This window comes from Sceloporus occidentalis, unplaced genomic scaffold (assembly GCF_023333645.1).
Source record: "Sceloporus occidentalis isolate IW3139 unplaced genomic scaffold, rSceOcc1.0.p SCAF_2, whole genome shotgun sequence".
NCBI lineage: Eukaryota > Metazoa > Chordata > Lepidosauria > Squamata > Phrynosomatidae > Sceloporus > Sceloporus occidentalis.
Window position 1 is genome coordinate 53,911,685 of NW_028316982.1, and position 20,774 is coordinate 53,932,458.

Consider the following 20,774-nt stretch of genomic DNA (forward strand, 5'->3'; position numbering starts at 1 on the left):
ATTCTCCCTTTTTTTTAAAAAAAAGATTGGCTATGGATAAGAACCACTACTTGTCTCAGTAATGTCCAGGGCCAGCCCTAGCATTACTTCAGGTGAGATAGCTTCCTTAGACAACACATTCGGGGTTGTCATGAAAATGCAGCATATTATTACTTGTTTAACGCACTGTTGTATTTATACTGCCAAAGAAGAAAGCACACTTGGGATTTTCTGCATTATGAACTAGCTTTGTTGGCTTTTTATACTATGTTCCTTAAATTTGGGGGAGGGAGTGCTATTTTTTGCTTCACATTGAGGAGCACCATTGCCTTGGTCTAATGTGTTTTTAAAATGTACGTGTTTGAACAGAGTCTGGAAGAAATATTACTTAGTCTAGAACTCCCAGATACCCCCCCCCCTCAACAGGAATATACTGTAGTCCTCCAAAAAAGTGACTTTAACAAATTCTGCTCAGAGTTCCCATTATACAGTTTAGTGACTAGCAAACTGATCTATATGCTGCAAGACAATCCACATAGTCTGTGTGAATCTGGATAGGTGCACAGATTGGTGATTCTTCATGTTCTTCATGGTCCTGGCCCAACACTGCCCGTTGCTTGCCGTGCTTCCTCTGTCTCCGCATGACTCATTCTCCCCCATGCTGCATGAATGATGTTTTGTATGCTGTAAAAGGAGACTCCTTGTTTAATTTGGAGCTTGTTTTTCAGATCACCCCTAACCCTGGAACACATCCACTGTTGGTGTTTGTGAACCCCAAGAGTGGAGGGAGGCAAGGAGAAAGGTAGGTTTCCCCTATTTTCTATAGAGAAATTAGAAATTGGACAGGAGACAGGTTTTGGCTCAATAAATTCACCTCTGTTAATATCTTCCCTAGCCCAAAAAAACCACAAAAAACTTTCCTCAAAGAATTGCTTCTGTCACAGACAGATCAGATTTTCTATGTATTCCAACTATAACACTGTATTATTTGCAGAATGCAATTATTATTCCACACAGCATGTCCATTGCAGCTGGAAATGCAGCAGGTAGTTTTGATAGTTTAACCAGTGCTTATTGGCCAGTGTCTGTGATGCTACCAGTCTTTTGCCTGGTAAGAAGGAGTGCAAATCAGAATACTTAAGGAACAAGTGTTTCAGAAGGGACTTGGCATAAGAGGAATGCTTGAGCTGTGTAAAGTGGTAAGCATCCATCTGAAAACATCTTGAGGGCCAAATTAGAAAGGATGATCGGTCCTATGTAGCAGATTCTTCCTAAACAGCTGACTCAGGGGTGATTCTAGCAGGTGGGGAAAATGACGTTAAACTTTTGTCTCGCATACAGTCCTAATCAGAACTCTGGGAAGGGATACACCTGTCATTCACAATGGGAGAAAATCCCCTTCAATGGAAATTCACACTAATGAGAGCTTTTATCCCATGGTGAAGGACAGTGCTTTGGGGCAGAATACAGTTTTGATTGGGACTACAGCCGAGATAGAGATCTCACACACACACACCCCAATGGCACTGTCCCCATCCATTTCACACATCTGTTTTGCCTTCTTCCCCCTATTTAGGAAAATAAAATCTGATACATAGACCAAAGTATGTGACAAAATGTTTTGGCCCTCTGTTTTCTGAATTGACCTGTACATGCTGCAAGGTCCTTCCACAAAATTAGTTACTAAGTTTCTGCAGTGCTTTGTTTGTTTGTTTGTTTGTTTGGGACCCAAAGCAGCTCACAGATAAAATTGCTTTTAAAATTTTACAATAAAAATGTAAAAACAATTAAAATTAATCTAGCTAAAAACTGTATAAAATGACATAAAATGCCAACAGTAGTGCATTGAAAGCACTACTGAGATGTCAGTAAAATTTGCTCACATTTATGGGTGTTATGGTGGAAATCAAGTTAGTGGTTTCTATTCCTTCCATACAACTTTGTACTCATGCAAATCTGGTGGAGGTGGGGAACTGCTGACCCCAAGGAAGAGTAGTCATCTGCCTTGGCTCTCCTTTGCACGTTCCACTATCTCTTGTGTTTGCTTGTTTCTTTGTTTTTACTCGTTTTAGGGTTCATCGAAAGTTTCATTACCTACTCAACCCCAGACAAGTTTACAACCTGGACCGAGGGGGACCTACTCCTGGGTACTGCAAGTCATTCCTTGGACCTACAGGCTTGGCCCATACTGTGTCCCTTCCTTGTTCCCCAGTTCATTCCTACTCTTCCATTTCCTTCCCATTCCCTTCATTCTGTCTTCCACATTTCCTCTTTGCTCTCTCCTCTTTTTCCCCTCCTCTGCCTTCTCTATCCCATTTTCCTTTTCACCTCCTTCCCTACAGAGAGCCTATTAATATGCCTTAGGCTGAAGTACTCAGCCTGCTGCCAGTTCTTAAAAAGTACATATACAACCAGTGCTGGAACATGTGGTCTTTGCTGTGCCTGTCTTTCTGAAATCAGGGTTCTAGGTTTCTACAGACTGGGATAGAGATCATCTACCCCTCCCAATGTTGTTGAATTACAATACCCATCAGCCGCACCAACACACCAAATGGTGGGAAATGATGGGAGTTGTAGTCTAGCAACATCTGGCCGCCCATGCATCCTCCAGCCTTACTGTAGAGCCATGGACGAAGAGGCATGGCTTTGCCATAAATGAGTCATCTCAACAAAAGTTATTGCTGGCCAAGGCTGATTGCCTTACTTTCAGCTGGAATTTTTATGTATTTCTTTATGGCCCTTCCCCTGGAATTGCCTTGTATAACTTCCCTATTCAATATATTTTACTGTTTCCTTAATTGTTCTACTGTTAACCTGAGAATTATTCAGAAGGAGCTGCTAGCTTCCATGACAGTAAGGTAATGGATCCATTCTGATTTTAGCCTGAACTGTAAAGGAGCTGAACACATTTTGTGGATGGTGTTTATCACCCTGGATAGCTCTCTTTAAGTTCAAACTAAAATCTGGAGAGGATTCACCACCCTATTAATAGAAAATCCACTAGCCACCACTGGAATCAGCAAAAGTTGCATTATGAAGATTCACAAGAATTGCAAGGCTAACATGCCCGTCATCCACATTCATCTTTGTATGCCTTCTAAGAATTCAGTGTTCTTTCCCAAGTGTGACAATCAGCCAGTTCTAACCTGCATTCCTTTTTTTTTTTTTTTTGTCTTCCATTTTTCTCAGATTAAACTTTTTCCGTGATGCCCCAGACTTCCGTATTCTGGCTTGTGGAGGTGATGGGACTGTTGGATGGATCCTGGACTGCATAGGTAAATTAGGATCCAGAAAAATGCTGGATCAAATCATGTTAGTTGCTTGGAACACATGGTATACCCCAAGTGCTGTCTATGGCAAAGAGAAGGGGTGAACAAGGGAGCTAAGGCAGTAATTGGTCAACACACCCACATCCCTAATCCATAGAAGGGTTATGAACTGTGAAAGTACTGAAAGATTATAAACCAATAATTAGCTGTTCTGCCTTGTGCAAACTGAAACCTAAAACAAGCCCCTGCCAATGGCTTATAGCAACCTGCCAATTTGGGGGTAGCATTCTCAGAATCTGGCTTTGAATCTCATGGGCTGGACCATCTTCTTTAATCCTCAGAGTGAGGTGGAGGAATATTATTAATATTAATATTAAACTGAGACATGTGTGTGTGTTTCTTATTTGTTAGATTTACTGTTTTTTGTTTTGTTTTTTGCTTGAATAACATATTCTAAGCAACTGTAGTTAGTGCTGAATGTATCATCAGGAGCTGTTCCTTAGAATCCTAGAATCATACAGTTGGAAGAAACCAGAAGGGCTATCCAGTCCAACCCCCTGCCATGCAGGAACTCTCAATCAAAGCATCCCCAACAGATGGCCATCCAGCCTCTGCTTAAAGACTTCCAAGGAAGGAGACTCCACTATACTCTGAGGGAGTGTGTTCCAATGTCGAACAACCTTTACTGTCAGGAAGTTCTTCCTAATATTGAGGTGGAATCTCTTTTCCTGGAGCTTGCATCCATTGTTCCGGGTCCTGTTCTCTGGAGCACAGTAAACAAGCTTGCTCCCTCCTCAATATGACATCCCTTCAAATATCTAAACAGGACTATCATATCACCTCTTAACCTTCTCTTCTTCAGGTTAAACATCCCCAGCTCCCTAAGGCATTCCTCATAGGGCATGGTTTCAGGCCCTTCACCATTTTAGTTGCCTTTCTTTGGACACACTCCAGTTTCTCAACATCCTTTTTGAATTGTGGTGCCCAGAATTGGACACAATATTCCAGGTGGGGCCTGACCAGAGCAGAATAGAGTGGGACTATTACTTCCCTTGATCTAGACACTATACTTCTATTGATGCAGCCTAAAATCGCATTGGCCTTGTTAGCTCATCACACTGTCGACTCATTGTACATCAGCATTGTACCATCATGCCACCTGGGATATTAAAAAGGGTTGTCCATAAAGGAGAAGAAAGGATGAAGATCCCTGAAACTAATTTTAGATTACAGCTCCTGCAGATAGGAAGACTGGGAGATTTATGGACCTGTAATCCAATGCAAATAACTTTTGTCCTTGTTTCCTTTGATCTCTTTGGACTACAACTCCCAAAATTACTCTGGCACTATCAACAGTGGGTGGAGAATTCTGAGGATTTTAAAGGGGGGAATACCTAGGCTCTAGGTTCCCTTTAGATTAGGTATGTTTTGTGTTACATTAGGCATTTTTGTGTTGTACTACACTGTTTGTCTTTTTCTTTTCAAGCCAATGTACCCCAAAAAAATATAATTACAGTGAGCTGTGCTTCAGCCCCTGGTACAATCAATCCTGAGACAGATAATGTAAAAGTAGGAAGCCATATGAATTTTAACTTCTCTCTCTCTTTTTTTTTTTCTTTCTCCCTCTCCTTCTCCCCCTTCCTCCAGATAAGCTAAATTTAGCCAAGCACCCTCCTGTAGCTATCCTGCCCCTGGGGACAGGCAATGACCTTGCTCGCTGTCTACGATGGGGAGGAGGTAAGTCTCCCAAATCAGCCTAACACTACTGGGTCATTCAGCATGATCTCACACCAGGACTTGCCAGTGATCCCTCCTGCCAACAGACCAATGTGCTACTGAAACCTGTCAGGTGTTTCTAATTCCAGTTTTCATTGTCCATGTTCTGCACCACCGGAAACTCACCATCCCTTACAGCTCTTAATCAGCCATTACTGCAAAGTGTGCTGTTTCAAAAAAATATTTTAAACATAATATCTACCATATTATGTACTATCCAACCACATCTCCAAGTATCTTACACAGAACTAAGTGAGAATTTAACTCCAGTTTAGTTTTAATCTACATTTTTCGATCGATCGATTGATTGATAGATAGACAGATAGACAGACAGACAGGAACATCAACAATCTTAGATATGTGGACAACATCATATTACTAGTGGGGGCAAAACCACAGATTTGGAACAGTTGTTGAGGAAGGTCAAGGAAGAAAGTGCAAAGGCAGGTTTAATGCTGAACATAAAGAAAACGAAAATAATGACCATGGAAGAAATACTATAAATTCAACCTAGAAAATGAGGAAATCAAAATAATTAAAGAGTTCCTGTACCTTGAATCAACTATTGATCAGAATGGCGAATGAAGCCAAGAAAGAAGAAAAAGTCTAGGAATGGGAAGGGGAGCTGTGAAAGAACTAGACAAGATCCTAAAACGTGAAGATATACAACTGAACACTAAAGTTAGAATTACCCAAGCCATTGTGTTCCCCATCACCATGTGTGGATGTGACAGCTGGACGGTGAAAAAAGTGGATAAGTAGAAAATCAACTCATTTGAAATGTTGTGCTAGAGAAGAGTGCTGTGAATAATGTGGACCACCAAAAAGACCAACAGATGGATTATTGAACAGATCAAGCCTAGAATCTCCCTGGAAGCCAAGATGATCAAATTGAGACTGTTGTACTTTGGCCATATCATGAGAAGACACGACTCATTAGAAAGACAATTATGCTTGGAAAGGGAGAGCGAAGTAGAAAGAGAAGAAGGCCACATATTACATGAATGGACTCAGTCAGGGAGGACATGGGACTGAATTTTCAGGACCTGAGTAGAGCAGTTGGATTTGTCTCATCCACAGGGTCTCCATGAGTCAAGGCTGACTCAAGGGCAGTTAACGACAACATCTATCAATCTATCTTTTGCTTGCATTTATATTCACTATCATTGCACTGGAGCCCAAATCATTATTGGTCTTATTACTACTTCTTAATATTTGATGACCACCCACCTTCATTTAATAAAAAATAAATAAAAATTTGCATACCACGGTGACACCTATTACCAAGCCTTTGGTAACACTACTTTTGTTAACTGCCCTCGAGTAGATCTTGACTCAAGGCGACCCTATGGGTGAGACATCTCCAAGACCCCCTATCTTCTACTGCTCTGCTTAATTCCTGCAGACCCATACCCGTGATCTCCTTAATAGAGTCCATGCATCCAGCATGTGGCCTTCCTCTCTTCCTACTTCCCTCTACCTTTCCCAACATTATTGTCTTTCCAATGAGTCCTCCCTTCTCATGATGTGTCCAAAGGACAACAGCCTCAGTTTGGTCATCTGGGCTTCCAGGGAGGTTTCCGGCTTGATCTGCTCTAGGATCCATTTGTTTGTCCTTTTGGCTGTCCACGGGATCCTCAGCACTCTTCTCCAGCACCACATCTCAAATGAATTTATTTTCTTCCTATCATCTTTCTTAACTGTCCAGCTCTCACATCCATACATGGTAATAGGGAAAATGATGGCTTGTATGATTCTAGCTTTTGTACTCAGTTGTATATCTTTGCAGAACTAGGATCTTGTCTAGTTCTTTCAAGTCTGCCCTCTCCATTCTTAATCTTCTTCTGATTTCCTGACTGCAGTCCCCATTTCTATCAATGTTTGATCCCAGGTATGGGAATTATTTTACTATTTCTATTTCTTCATTGTCTAGGTTGAACTTGTTATTGTGTTATTGCTTTTAACTGTATTGTTTTAACCTGTATTGTTGTATATTATTATTATTGTTGTGAACCGCCCTGATGTTTCGAAGGGCAGTATATAAATAAAGTTTTTATTTTATTATTATTATTATTATTATTATTTATTGTGAAGGTCCTTAGTGGTCATTATTTTTGTTTTCTTTATGTTCAACATTAAGCCTGCTGTTGCACTTTCTTCTTTGATCTTCCTTAGTAGGTGTTCCAGGTTTGTGACATTTTCTGCTGGTATATGATGTCACCTGCATATCTTAGATTGTTGATATTCCTTCCTCCTATTTTCACTCCTCCTTCTTTTGTGTCCAAGCCTGCTTTCCTTATAATATGTTTTGCATACAATTTGAACAAATAGAGTGAAAGGATACAAACTTGTCTGACCTCTTTGCCAACTGGGAGCCATTCTGTTTCTCCATGTTCAGTTCTGACAGTAGCCTCTTGTCCTGGCTACAGATTTTTCATCAGAACTATCAGATGTGTTGGCACTCCCATGTCTTTAAGGGCATTCCATGCCCTTTCATGATCTATGCAGTCAAAGGCTTTGCTGCAATCTATAAAGCACATGCTTATTTTCTTTTCGAATTCCCTGGTGCACTCCATTAGCCATTGTATGTTTGCAATGTGGGCCCTACTTCCTCTTCCTTTCCTGAACCCCACTTGGACCTCTGGGATTTTTCACTCGCATGTATGGTTGGAATCTATGTTGCAGAATTTTGATCAGAATTTTGCTTACAGGGGAGATGAGTGCTTACGGTTGCTACAGTCTTTTGTATCTCCCTTTTTGCGGATCGGGATGTATATTGACTACTTCCAGTCTGTTGGCCATTGTTTTGTTTTCCATATCTGTTGACATATGTTGATTAGCACTAGAGTTGACTCTGTCAATGTGGATTGCAGTAGTTCAACTGGAATATCGTCTGTTCCTGATTTGTTTTTCACTATTTCTCTTAAGGGATGTGGTGGCTTAGTGGTTAAGATGCCAATCCTGATGATCAAAAGATCAGAAGGTTGGCAGTTCGAGGTCCAAATGCATGATGGGGTGAGTTCCTGTCACTAGTCCCAGCTTCTGCCAGTCTAACAGTTCGAAAGCATGCAAATGCAAGTAGATAATTAGGTGCCACTTTGGTGGGAAGGTAACAGCATTCGGTGCATTCATGCTGGCCGTATGACCACTGGATTTGTCTTTGGAGTATGCTGGCTCTTCAGCTTAGTAATGGAGATGAGTACCTCCCCCCCAGTCAGTTATGACTAGACATTCATGTCAAGGGACTACCTCTACCTTTACCTCATTTCTCTTATTGCAGTAACACTACTACTCCCTCTGTGAAGTTTCACAGTTCCATCAGTGATATTCTGTTCCTTGTCACATACAATCTTTTTCCATTCCCAAGGTTATGAAGGAGGCAATTTAATTAAAGTTCTGAAGGACATTGAACACAGTATCGAGGTCATGCTGGATCGATGGCAAATTGATGTCATCCCCAATGACAAGGAGGAGAATGGGGACCCCGTACCATACAGTATCATCAACAACTATTTCTCCATAGGAGTGGTAAGTAAACTGTCTCTATACTTCTCCCTTCCTCTTTCTCTCCCTTGCTCAGTAGTACCGGAACACCTAGTAACCACTTTTTGTGAAGCAAATTTATGGTAGAAACAAACTATTGTTTCAGAGAGCAAAAGATGATACAACAGAAACATCATCAGCCATTCTGTTCATAATCATTTTTTCAGCCACAATGTCACCTAAAGTCAAATTGGTTTTGTAGATTTTTTTAAAAATACCACAGACTGTACCACTGGCAAAACCTGTTTACCAGTGTCATGACACTGAGAAGATAGATAGCATTAGCAGCACCTTTAGCCAATTCACATCTGTAAGTCGAGGTGCAGTGAGGTTTTTAAGTTGTTGTTTTTAAACATGACATCTTTAAATTTGCAAATGCAAGACTGAAAAGCCTCTGCTGCTCTTGGGATGAAGTTTGTAAAACTTGCAATCATTCTTACATTCCTGTGGGAATGCATTGCAGACTTGTGATATGAGCAAGCTTTCTTCTGCATCAATAAGTTTTATTTTTAGTTTACTATAGATGGATTTCTTTGTGAGAAGAGGGAAAAAATAATTCTGGTCCTTATGCTGAGGTTTGAGGTTATCTCTTGCAACATGTTGTGGTTTCTGAGCAGTGGCTCAGTGCTTGAAAGCAAATGACTTTGTACACACATTTCTTTAAGAAGAACTAAATGGTGAGGCAATCATGGAAGTAGCTGGAATGAATATCATGGGACTTGGGCAGCAATTCCCACTGCAGAAATGATCCAGTCAGACACCATTTTAACTGCCATGGCTCCATGCTATGGAATTCGCAAAGTTGTAGTTTGTTGAGGCATCAGAGCTCTAATATACATTTACAGTGGTCCCTCTACATTCACTGGGGTTAGGCATGAAAGACCCCTGTGAATGTGGCAAAACTGTAAATAAAAGAACACTATCTTTTTAACCTAAGAAAACACCTCTCTAGGAATCTCCAGGTCATCCAGTGCAACTCTGTAGTCAACATCTGCCACAGAGTTGTGCTGGAGGACCTAGTAAGTCCTAGAGAGAACATATAAAACAATAACGCAAATAATCAATCCTCAAAAGTCAAAGCCACAAATGTGGAGGGCCAACTGTATATTAGATTCACTAGTGTTGGATTTGTTTTCACAAATTTGATTTCACAGATTTAATACCTGGGGAAAAAATTATTTTCCTAGAGGCAGTACATTCCCAACTCAAATATACACCAGCCATAGAGGGTAAGGAGTAAGAACAAGCCTCTTTTGTTGGCAGAAATCTCCTTCTACCAGCAGATTCTTTTTCTGATGGATGATTTCATATATTGCAGTCATCTGACAAAACTACTGTGTTTGCAAAGCTCTGTGGACAAAGACCCTAAAAAGGGGACAGGAAGGAATAAGGCAAGACAGGAGTTGAACTACACCATATCCAACCCTCATGCAGTTCAGGGACAAATGGTAATAATGTCAACACAAAGGTAGACCAGTGTGAACATAAGTCTGAGTAGTTTCTAGTATTCCAAAATTGGAAGGGTTTGGATTCAGCACACCTTGAGGTGGTCTAGTGTTGGTTCATCAAGCCTTTCACCATCATGCCTAGTTAGGTTTGCACATATAATGAGCCATTAGTAACTCAGAGAGGTAAGGTTCATGACAAATAGTTCCACCTGAACATGGGACTGATCTGTACCAAGAGACTCACTTCTTTTCTCCAGTCAACAACAGTAGCAAGGGGAAAGGGTGTACAATAAGAATTCCATTATTGGAAAAGTAATTTTGCTTTTCTAGACAGTTTATGTAGACTAGCAACAGTTGGAAAAGATTTTCCCTTCCAGCCATGTGACTTGTAGATACCTGGTGTTCTGATTTAGGATTAACTCAATCTCAGTCCCCTCTCCCTGTAGACATGGGGGAAAAGGCAAGCTTGTGATTGTCCAGATGTTACACATCAATACATGTTGCTTGCTTAGTATTGACAAAAACATATCTGCCCTATGAGTGTGCTTTCTTGCTATAAAGCGAGCTCTCACAATCTTTTTGGACTGCAATTTCCCTCAGCCCTAGTCAGCATAGTCAATGGTGAGGAATGTTGAGAGTTACAATCCAACAACGCCTGAGGTACTGCCCTTTCTATAACTCTGCTGCCTTGCCCTTCTGTCCAATTGAGAATTCTGTGCAACAGAATGGTTTCCATATTCTGCAAACTGGTAGAAGTTGGCCCAATAAAAGATATCACTTTAATCTGTGTTATAGCATTGCTAAGAAGTCACTCACAACAGCTGACTAGTTTAATGTTCTTACATGGTAGAAGAAACAGCTGATTAAAAAAACACAGAAGCATTTGTGTTTAAAGCTGGTCTCATATTATATTATGGTTCCATTTATAAGTGATTGATGATTGTCATAACTGTGTTACAGACATAGCAGTGTGTCTTACAAATGGCTGTAATTGATGCACTGACCTTTTAAATTCTGTAGTCCATGATTAATATTGCATTAAATAACTTCAAATCATTTTATGCCTTGCAGCCCTTTTAAGGAAAATTACTTTAGTGTAATATGTAACATTATATCCATAGATTTGTTATGCATTATAATAAAATGTGTTGTGCTAGCAGGAGATGTAAACAAGCTGGCCACAGTACTGTGGAATCTCAGTGCTGACAAGGTGCCTTTAAATACTACCATTTCAGTGAACATGATGACAAGTGGTTTCACCTCCATGAGTCTAGGCTGCCATGTGCTGTTTCCCATCTTCTCCTTCCCTCCTTTATTTTTGGCTGTGAGAAACATAGGCCAGCAGCTATATCACTAACAGGAAGTTTTGGATTACAAATAGATCAGGCCATGGGCTCACCGAGTTCCCTGCCTAGTGACACCTCTGCACCCAATCACTGAGATGTGGGTGATGAACAGCCTGTTAATCCCTGGATGAAGTAAAGCACATTCCTAAAGCTATCCAGATTCAGAGACTGCAAGACAGGGCTGTGTGTTACTATTTGTGACTACACACTCTCTTTTTCTCTCTTTCACTTCCTCTGTCATGTGGCTGTGTTTGAGCTTTAATGTTTGCTCAAAGAAATCAATTGCAAGAACTTGGAAAAGTTACCTTTCGGGACTACAGCTCCCAGAATCTCTAAGCCAGTAAGGTCAGTGACTGTGTTTACCAGGGAAATGGAGGAGCAGTAGTCATGTAACAACTCTTCTTAGCTTCAAGCTGTCATATATTTGCGCACATGACATATATAGGGAACATTGTGTTTTGTTGGCATCCCAAACTGTGCTTAGGGCAAGAGTTAGAAATCAACTCTTCTTGAACTGCAGTTTCATGATTTACCCAGTAAAAAAACTACTGAAGAATGTCTGAGAGATGTAGTCCAATAACATTTGGAGGGCCATATATTCCTCAGCAATGGCCCAACACCATTCTATACAGAAGAAGTGGACAATCTGTCTTCCTCCAAATTGGTAGTTCTCAACCTGTGGCCCTTCAGCTTCTTTGGAATTGGGTTCCCAGAATCCCCAACAATTGGCTATGCTGGATCAGACTTCTAGGAACTAAAGTCCCTAAGACCTGGATGTTGAGAACCATTGCTCCAGATGTTGAACTACAGTTCCCATGAACTTCATTACTGGCCTTGCCTCCAGGGCCTTGTAGAACTTGGAACTCAGCAACATCTGCCTATCCCTGCCATAGAATATTGTTTTGAGGTAGTCTTCACTGATTTCAGAGCTGCTTTCCCCTTACATTTATTTCCTGCCATTTTATGAATACCAAGATGGTATGCTTGTCCTCTGAAAGACTGTTGACCTAAAAGCATGACAAAGTTTACCTCTATCTTAAACACAAACTGTAGAGAAAGCATGGAAGAAATAGAGGAATACACAAGAAGTCATAACATTGAATTAATTGGTATCATGATTCTGTCATATCTTATTAATAATTTCTCTAACTTCATTGTACCCCTTTTCAGCTTTAACTTTCTCTATCAAACAACTCCATTTATCCCACCAGATCATTTCCTTTTTTTGACCATTATATTTTCCATTTCTTTCCCTTAAATAATCAAATATGCTAAGAGTGATTTTGTTCTCTGCAAGCCCTCCTTTGTTATATATACCACCACCACCTGTTCCCCTCTCCCGCTTTCATTTTCTTATTTTATAGGATGCATCCATTGCACACAGATTCCACATGATGAGGGAAAAACATCCTGAAAAGTTCAACAGCAGGTAAATAGTTTTTGCTGTCTCTAATGTTATTGCAACACTAAGAATAATGTGTTAATGGAGGGATAAAACCAATTTCTTAGGTCAACTTTTTGCAAGGATGGGTTTCTATAGTCTACTTTTGTATTGTTTTGTTTTAATAGATCTCTATGATCCGCTAACCAGATCCAGGAAAAAAAGATACGCACTAAAAATTATAGGATTCAGATCCTTGGAATTTTCTTTCACTACCAGAACTCAATGGGGCTTACAGTCCTTCCACAAATACTCCCACTTCTGAACACACCTCCATTATCTCCTGCCACCATCTTCAATTCTAGCATCCTAATTTAGGGAATGAGAGAAAGGGACCGTTCATACTAGGAAATAACCTGGTGTGGAAACTGAGTTATTTCCATGGCATTCACACTACCTCTCAACTGCACTCAGTGTGGTTTGCAGGGGGTGCCAAAACCCCCACTTGATGTGGTGCATTTTCCACCTGGTCACCTACTGCGTCTTTTTTATCATGCCGCAATGATCCAGATCTTGGGTAGTGAGAACTCAGTACCAAAGAGATCCGGATCACACAGGTTTGTTTTGAAAATGGAAGTACCTCCATTTTCAAAACTATCTGGCACCTCATCTGTCCTTCCTCCTCTTCTGCTCCCTCCCCCATGCTCTTCCTCCCTCCTCTTCCTCTTCCCCTTCCACACCTGCCAACATCCTGCTCTTCCTTACTCCTCTTCCTCTCCGTTCCCTATGCACTTGCCGCATCCTTTTCCTTCCTCCTCTTCCTCCCTCCTCTCTCCCCCCCGCCCGCCCACCCGCCCACCCGCCCAGGATTGAATCTCTCTGTGGCATTTTATCCCATTCCCAAGTGTGAATGGGAATTGGGACAAAATGCCATGGAGAGATTTGAGCGTGGCAAATTTATGGAAACCTGGTTTCGACACAGGGTTATTTCCTAGTGTGAGTGGGATATTTTATTGGTGGGTTTGTTAAGCTAGTATATTAGAAATCCTTTCCAGTTTACTGGAAATTCACCTAGAGACCTAGCAATAGACCCAGATCTACTTTCTGCTTGTCTCTGGTGTGTTGCTTGGAGAAGTTTTCCTAAGTTGGAGATGGGATGGGTAGTACTGAGACAACTACATTTTTTCTGTATTGCTCTGTTTGCCTAGGATGGAGTTGTTAACAGGGTGAACACTGTTTGCTATATATCACCATCTGACTCTGGGTTCTGTAGTCCAGCTGAGAAAATAAGTGATTGTATATTCCAATTTTTCTCAGAGCCTGGAGTGCTGGACAAATGTTTTCCCTGGCATATCTGCACAAGGCCACTGCATAACTGTATTCCACCCCTGTAGGCTATGATGCTCATCACTCTATATAGAAATGACTGTGCAGCAGCATAGTAGGAAGTGATCAACAGGTGAAGCTTTACAAAGCATGGAAATAGCAATTTATATCATATATTCACCTGGTAATGATAACTCACATGTACACAGAAATTTGCCCACATTTGGTGCGTCATTCATTTTCACAACTGACAGAAATGGAAGTATAGCCATGCAGGCTTCCTTGGATGCAAGAGATAAAGGATAATCATGGCTGTTCTGTGTTGCTTCCCACCTTATAGAATGGCAAGGGAATTGTGCAGCGCTCTGGTTATTATTGAACTTCAAAACCCAGCATTTTTCACCACCGACTAAGCTAAGTATGGCTTCTAGGAGTTGTGATCCAGCAACAATTTGGAAAGCCACACACATCCATATTATTTACCGTTCCCAGCCAAAAACCAGTGATGTTTTCAAGGTCTGCTTTCCAGTGGTGGGCAAGGCAAAAGGATGAGGCCAAAAATATTTCAGCTTAAAGTTCTTACCCTCAATAACGTAACATTGGGGAGAGCATTTTGGTCTTTAGAATGGAGGGTAAACACTATATAAAAGCTGGGAAACCACCAAACCCCAGGAACCCAGGAGGGCCAGAATTAGTCACATGGCCCAAGAGTCCCCACCTCTGTTATACATAATGGCTTTTTCTGTATTTCTGGAATCATATTTGAATGGTGGAGTTTGATGCTGTCTCTAGAGCTGCAAAATTGTGCTCCTTTTTCTGCTCATAGTAAGTCTTAGTTTAAGGTCTTTTAGCCCTTCTTGCCTAATAACTGATGCTCCATAGAATCATAGAGTTGGAAGAGACCACAAAAGCCATCCATCCCAACCTTCTCTTCTCTGGGCTAAACATGCCCAGCTCCCTAAGTCACTCTTCATAGGGCATGGTTTCCAGACCTTTTACCATTTTGGTCACCCTTCTCTGGACACTCCAGCTTGTCAATATCCCTCTGGAATCATGGTCACCAGAACTTCTGCCTCATCTTGTATTTATGTGGTCTGTGTGCATGCACTGATCCATAGAAGCTGCAGCTTTACTAAGCAGAGAGATACTCAAAGAGTGACAGAGATATAAAAAATCTGGAAACAACTGCATAACCAGTGGGGAAACACACTTTTTAAAGAGTGATATTTAAGGCACTAGCATCAGACTGGAAGTGTGTGAAAAACTTTGTACTGTTGCAAAAGACTGAGGAGCAGAATAAGCTTTCTAAAGAAGTTATGAAGTTTGAAGCTTTCAAGTGGAAAAGCCTGAGTTAGGAATTATTTGTATCTTGAACAGAGATCAGAGCATGGGCCATTTTGGCAGGGGAATTCTGAGAGTTGTAACCTAAGAAGTAATTTTCCTATGGTGCGTTACAGACCGCCCAAAACGGGCGGTCCCGTGCTGCTGCCGGTTGCTGCGTCCGGGAACCGCAGCAGCCAAACCGCGCGGTTCCCAGGCGCAGCAACAAAGAAGCGCCAAAATGGCGCTTCTTTCTACGCCCCAGAAGAGGCGTCGCAAGGCGCGAGGCACGCACTCGTGGAGCCACTTCCCATGCGCGATGTCCGGACGCTGAGCGTGTGCAACGTCAAAATGGCAGCGCCCATCTGTATGCTGTGCCGCCATTTTGACATAGTCGTTATGCACGAAGGGCAAGGCGCGTCAGGAAGCGCCGCCCCTCGCACGTAACAACGGCGCCCCATAGGGCCCATTCGGAACGCGCCTATGTTCTATCAGAGATGTTTAGAGCAAGACCCAGATCTGTTTGTCCATATCACCAGTCTGGCCAGAGGTTAATATCCACTAAAGGAACTTGTCAATTGGATTTAATAGATACCTGACTTGCTTAGATTATTTGTATGATGTGAACTTTTAGCTACATCTATTTTGAATTTAAAAGCCTGTACTGAGTAGATGACATGATTGTTGTTGTTGTTGTTATCACCTGCTCAAATCATTCTTCACATTAGATGAGGGATCTGTTCTTGGACTACAGATCCTAGCAGCCCTAGGCATCATAAGCACTGGTGACAGATGCTGGTAGCTGTACTGTACATCTGTACGGTTGAACAATTCCCACCCCTGCTGTCTTGCAGTTCATTACATCAGGTCGATGGCATGAAATCCTGAAGCAATGTGGCCTATATGTCATTGTACAAAATGTAACTATTAACAGTGTGCAGGTCTTTATATTTTGGTTTGTGCATAGGAAGCTGGAGACTTTGGCTGTAAACCCAGCTTCATTCATTCACACTTTGTAATTACATGGAAATTCCAGGGCTGGCAGGAACAGGTTATCAAGGCAAGGCACAATATCAGGTTAGAACTAGCTCACACTTCATTTGAAATTCATTTGCAGTAGGCTGGTCTTGCAGTTCACCAAAAAAATGAGAGACTGCCCTTTTAAAATGTAAGCCTGAGGGCAGGGAACCATCTAATTAAAATGATTGTATGTACAGCACTGTGTAAATTTACAGCGCTTTATAAATAAAGGATAATAATAATAATAATAATAATAATAATAATAATAATAATAATAATGGCCTATGTAGGCTATATTCAGGGAAATACTTCAAAAATTCTTGTGTTTAGTGATATTTTAGAAATTCAGCAAAACTCCAACATGATCCAGGGCTCCTACTATAATGAATTTTGTTTTTTATCTTGAAAACATATCTTAAGGGACAAGGGTGAAAATGTGAAATGAGAAACTCCAGGGTGGTGACATTTTTTAAATGCAAGGATGGGGAATGTGTGGTCCCCAAATTCAGACTACAAAACTCTGATCCCTAGCCATATTAACTGGGTCTGGTGGGAGTTGGAGTCCAGTAACATCTGGAAGGCCACAAACTGCCCACCTCTGCTAATGTTTGGTTAACAGAGTCAGATTATTCAGCAGTTTTTCACTGGTAGCATTCTTTCACCCAAGCTGAAGTTTCTATATGGTAAAGGTATAATTTAGTACATGAACAAATGTCATTTTGGTACAATGCATTAACAAACCTACCTAATATGAATAGTACAATACTAGCTAGAGCTAATCAATGAATTCCAAGTTAGAGAAAGAGGTAACTAGTTATACACAGAATGACTGTATGGATGCAATTTTCATGAGCAGTAAACAGGGAAAAGATGAGACTACCTCACAAAGTATGGAATCTCTAGCCTTTGCACATTTTCTACAGTTCTCTGTAAATTAGGGCTGACCTGAAACCCTTAGTGTGCAATATTTCAATCATGGGATCATTGAAATGAAAAAAGAGCAGAGCAGTATGGAGGCCTGATAAATATAGAGAAAAGATGGAAGAATGTGGTAAGTTTGTTCTGGAGAAGAGGAAGGTGAGGGTGTGGTGGAGCGTGGAGGACAGGTGAGCACCCCTCAAACACCTAAAGGACTGTCACATAGAAGAGGGCAAAGATGTATTCTCTGCTGCCCTGAGGACAGTACTACTTCTAACAGATTTAAGTAACCAGCAAGTGAATTTTAGCTGAACATTAGGATAAATGTTTTGATGACAAGTCGTGACTATAGACCTGATTACTGAGTGTGAGGTTCTCTCTTATTGAGATCTGCCACCTGTTGGGGATGCTCTGATTCTAGATTTCCTGCAGTAAGATAGAATGGCCTCCAACCTCCCCCACCACCTTTTATGATTCTATGACATACCAGAATCTGACACCTTGTACCTAGTAGCTTGTAGCATGAAATTTTTATTAGACCTACAAATGTAAGCTTCGGAATTTTGAGCATGTTCTGCACATTTAAACATTTTTAGAAATACTGTCAGCTCTGACATTTGCAAGAAGTAACTTGAAAAAATTGTCACAGGTTTTCTTCTGGCCACTATACGTAGTTTTCTGGCCCTTCTCTGTCCCATTTCTTCCTCTTCAGCTCACTTCCTTTTCCCTACCACATTCCCTTAGGGAAATTCCACTATTTGCAGAAATCCACAGTTCACTGTCAACAACAACAACAACAACAATAGTTTAAGGGCATCGAGCATCTGCATATACATTAGATTTCCTTGGTGAGGAGATTTGTGTTTGCTTACTGCACATAGCCCTGCCAGGAGCAGGCTTGTGCTGTAAGAAAATTTCACAGATGGTTACATTTTCCTTTAATATTCATGTAAAAATATGATATTTTTGTCTGGCATGTACTGCTGCTTCTTGGAAGCTGAAGAACAGGTACCAGGCTAGTGGGAGGAAGTACTGTGGAATGAAATGGCAATTACGCATCCATTTACCTGAGTTCTGCCCTCTCCCTCTGTCTTCAAAAGACTTGGCCTTCAGACTGTTCCTTGGCACTCTTCTTAAGCTGTCTTCCATGGTGAACCACCCAATCTACATCTCTATTCACTATTTACCTTTTTATGCCTTTCCACCTCTCACATGTGGCCTATTCTGGTTAACCATGGATTTCCTGTCCAGCACCCATGGATATGCATGCCTCACCAAGTATGTACACAGTTTTGGTCCATCAGCAGTTTTTGATTGCACATAGCATCTCTGTGGAAGGATGGCACATTGCACATGGGCATAGGTAAAAAGGATTTGAACCATTCGTTTCAATATTGTGTTCTTGATTATTGTGGATTCTTTACACATTCTGCAAGGGATCCTCAGGAAAAGAAAATGTAGCTTGGTAGCAGAACACCTGCTCTGTAAGCAAATGGTACCAGTTGGCAGCACTGAGAAAGGGTCTCTGCCCAATTGAAGTGAGCATGGATTGCTAAATGGATGGTCTGACTATGACTACAGTGACAAGATTAATAATAGTGAACAGGTTTCCCTAAAAAATAATTTGTCAATCAAAACCACTCTTTCCCTATATTCTCCAGCCTTGTGTGTTAGGATATTTTCTCATGTAGCAGGAATGGTATAACTCAGAACCAAAGCTTGGAAGAGTTCCTTTTTTGACTCTAACTCACAGAATTCTGACAATTGTCATCCAACTGTAGTAACTTCTCCAAGCTCTGCCCAGAGTCCTCAGAATATCCTTCAGTGGAAAAACAGAAGTGTGGCAGATGCTCAAGAGTTCCTTGGCAGATAAGTCAGTGTGATAGATGTTCTCTAAATGTAGAAAGATTCAAAGCCACTGGGTTAGAGAAATGGCCTGTCTGGCTCAGTACCCTATCTCTGAGGAGGGCAAGTTCTGGATGTGTTCAGAGGAACTGCATGAAGCAAGTGCTGAAAGATCTGCCTAACTTTTAAACTGCTGTGAAAAGCCTCTGTGGATTAAAGCGAAAACCAATACACCTGTTGAAAACCATATTGTACATTACATCAGATGAAGGCTTTCCCAGGTAAATTTATACTCAAGATATATGGAGAGTTGGTACATAATACATGACAGAAATATTGGAAGAAAAGTATGGTGCGATAGATTCAATTTGTGGCCCCTGAAAAAAAAAAGCTGGAGCTTCAGCCTCAGGACTGATTACAAGAGTGTACCCAAACTGCAAACCTGAGTCTCCAGGGAGTTTGTAACCCCAACCAGCACAGGCTGAATTCCTCTTCTCTGATCTGTATTTCATCTGACCAGGAGCACTGCTGTCTTGTCTGGATTAAACTTCAGATTTTTTTCACCTCATCCTATCCATTGCTAATGACAGATGCTGCTTTAGCATGAAAACAGATTCCTTGGAGTTGGATGGAAAAGAGAGATAGAAATGAGTCATCAGCAACATGGCTATTGTTTAAATTGATAAGAGGCAAAAGAGAGAGAACATAATTGGTACAACCATTATTGTTGTTGTTTAAGGCTTTTGTTTAAGGCTTTTTTTCAGGAGTTTTGAAAACTAGTGTTATAGTATCAACTGCCTTCTGGCAATTTTTCCATTAAGTGGGATCAAAGCCTTGAAATGCTACTCAGTAGAATATCTAGAATCACCCAGCCAGCATGGTCATACTACAGAGTGTAGGTGGATCTGGACATTATAATGAAAATAATGTAACTTTTGAACACACTTGAGTTATAATGCAGGCTATGTCTTTTGTTTTTGCCTGGGATTATAACTCCTCTCTCTCTCTCAGCTTCAGAAGAAGGCAATGGCAAATACCCACCAAACAATTTTTGCCAAGAAAACCCTATTATGATAGTGTTGCCTTAGGGTCACCACAACTTGAAAGCACACAAGCAACCAATATGGTTCCTTGGAAATTACAAGAACTCAAAACAAGCAAATCTTCTAGAAGGCAAGATGGCAATTTACAATTCTACGGAGAATTTTCAAGAGGAAGTTTAGCACATTTTCATGGGGGAGGAGATAAGAGGGCATTCTTCCTGCAACATTTTCCTTCATTCCCCAAATTTCTAGCATTGGAGTAACTGAAATTTCAGGAAAGCCAATGTGATGTAGTGGTTAGAGTGGTGATAGGACTCCAGGATATATGTGCTTGAATCCCCATTCAGACATGGAAATCCATTGAATGACTTTGAACAAGTCACACAAGTCTCGAAGGAAGAAAATAGCAAACCTCTAATAAAACTTACAAAGAAAATCCTAGAATAGGGTCATCATCAGCTGAGTAAACTTGAAGGCACATAAAAACAACAGAAGTTTGCATTTAGAGATAGAGTTTAGGTGTCTAAAGAAAAGAGGCAGGCAAAGTTACCAAGGGTATG

At 41.0% G+C, this 20,774-nt stretch overlaps 1 protein-coding gene across 3 annotated transcripts in view; it reads left to right on the top strand.

The window, feature by feature from the left end:
* LOC149318320 (diacylglycerol kinase beta-like) overlaps window positions 1–20,774 on the top strand; it is a 181,931-nt gene that overhangs the window by 112,447 nt on the left and 48,710 nt on the right. For all 3 annotated transcript variants that reach the window (XM_089509406.1, XM_089509407.1, XM_089509408.1), the window contains 6 exons: window positions 708–781; window positions 2,052–2,126; window positions 3,169–3,254; window positions 4,896–4,985; window positions 8,392–8,552; window positions 12,726–12,790. In XM_089509406.1, the coding sequence (XP_089365532.1) occupies window positions 708–781; window positions 2,052–2,126; window positions 3,169–3,254; window positions 4,896–4,985; window positions 8,392–8,552; window positions 12,726–12,790 (551 nt within the window). The remainder of the gene's footprint in view (window positions 1–707; window positions 782–2,051; window positions 2,127–3,168; window positions 3,255–4,895; window positions 4,986–8,391; window positions 8,553–12,725; window positions 12,791–20,774) is intronic.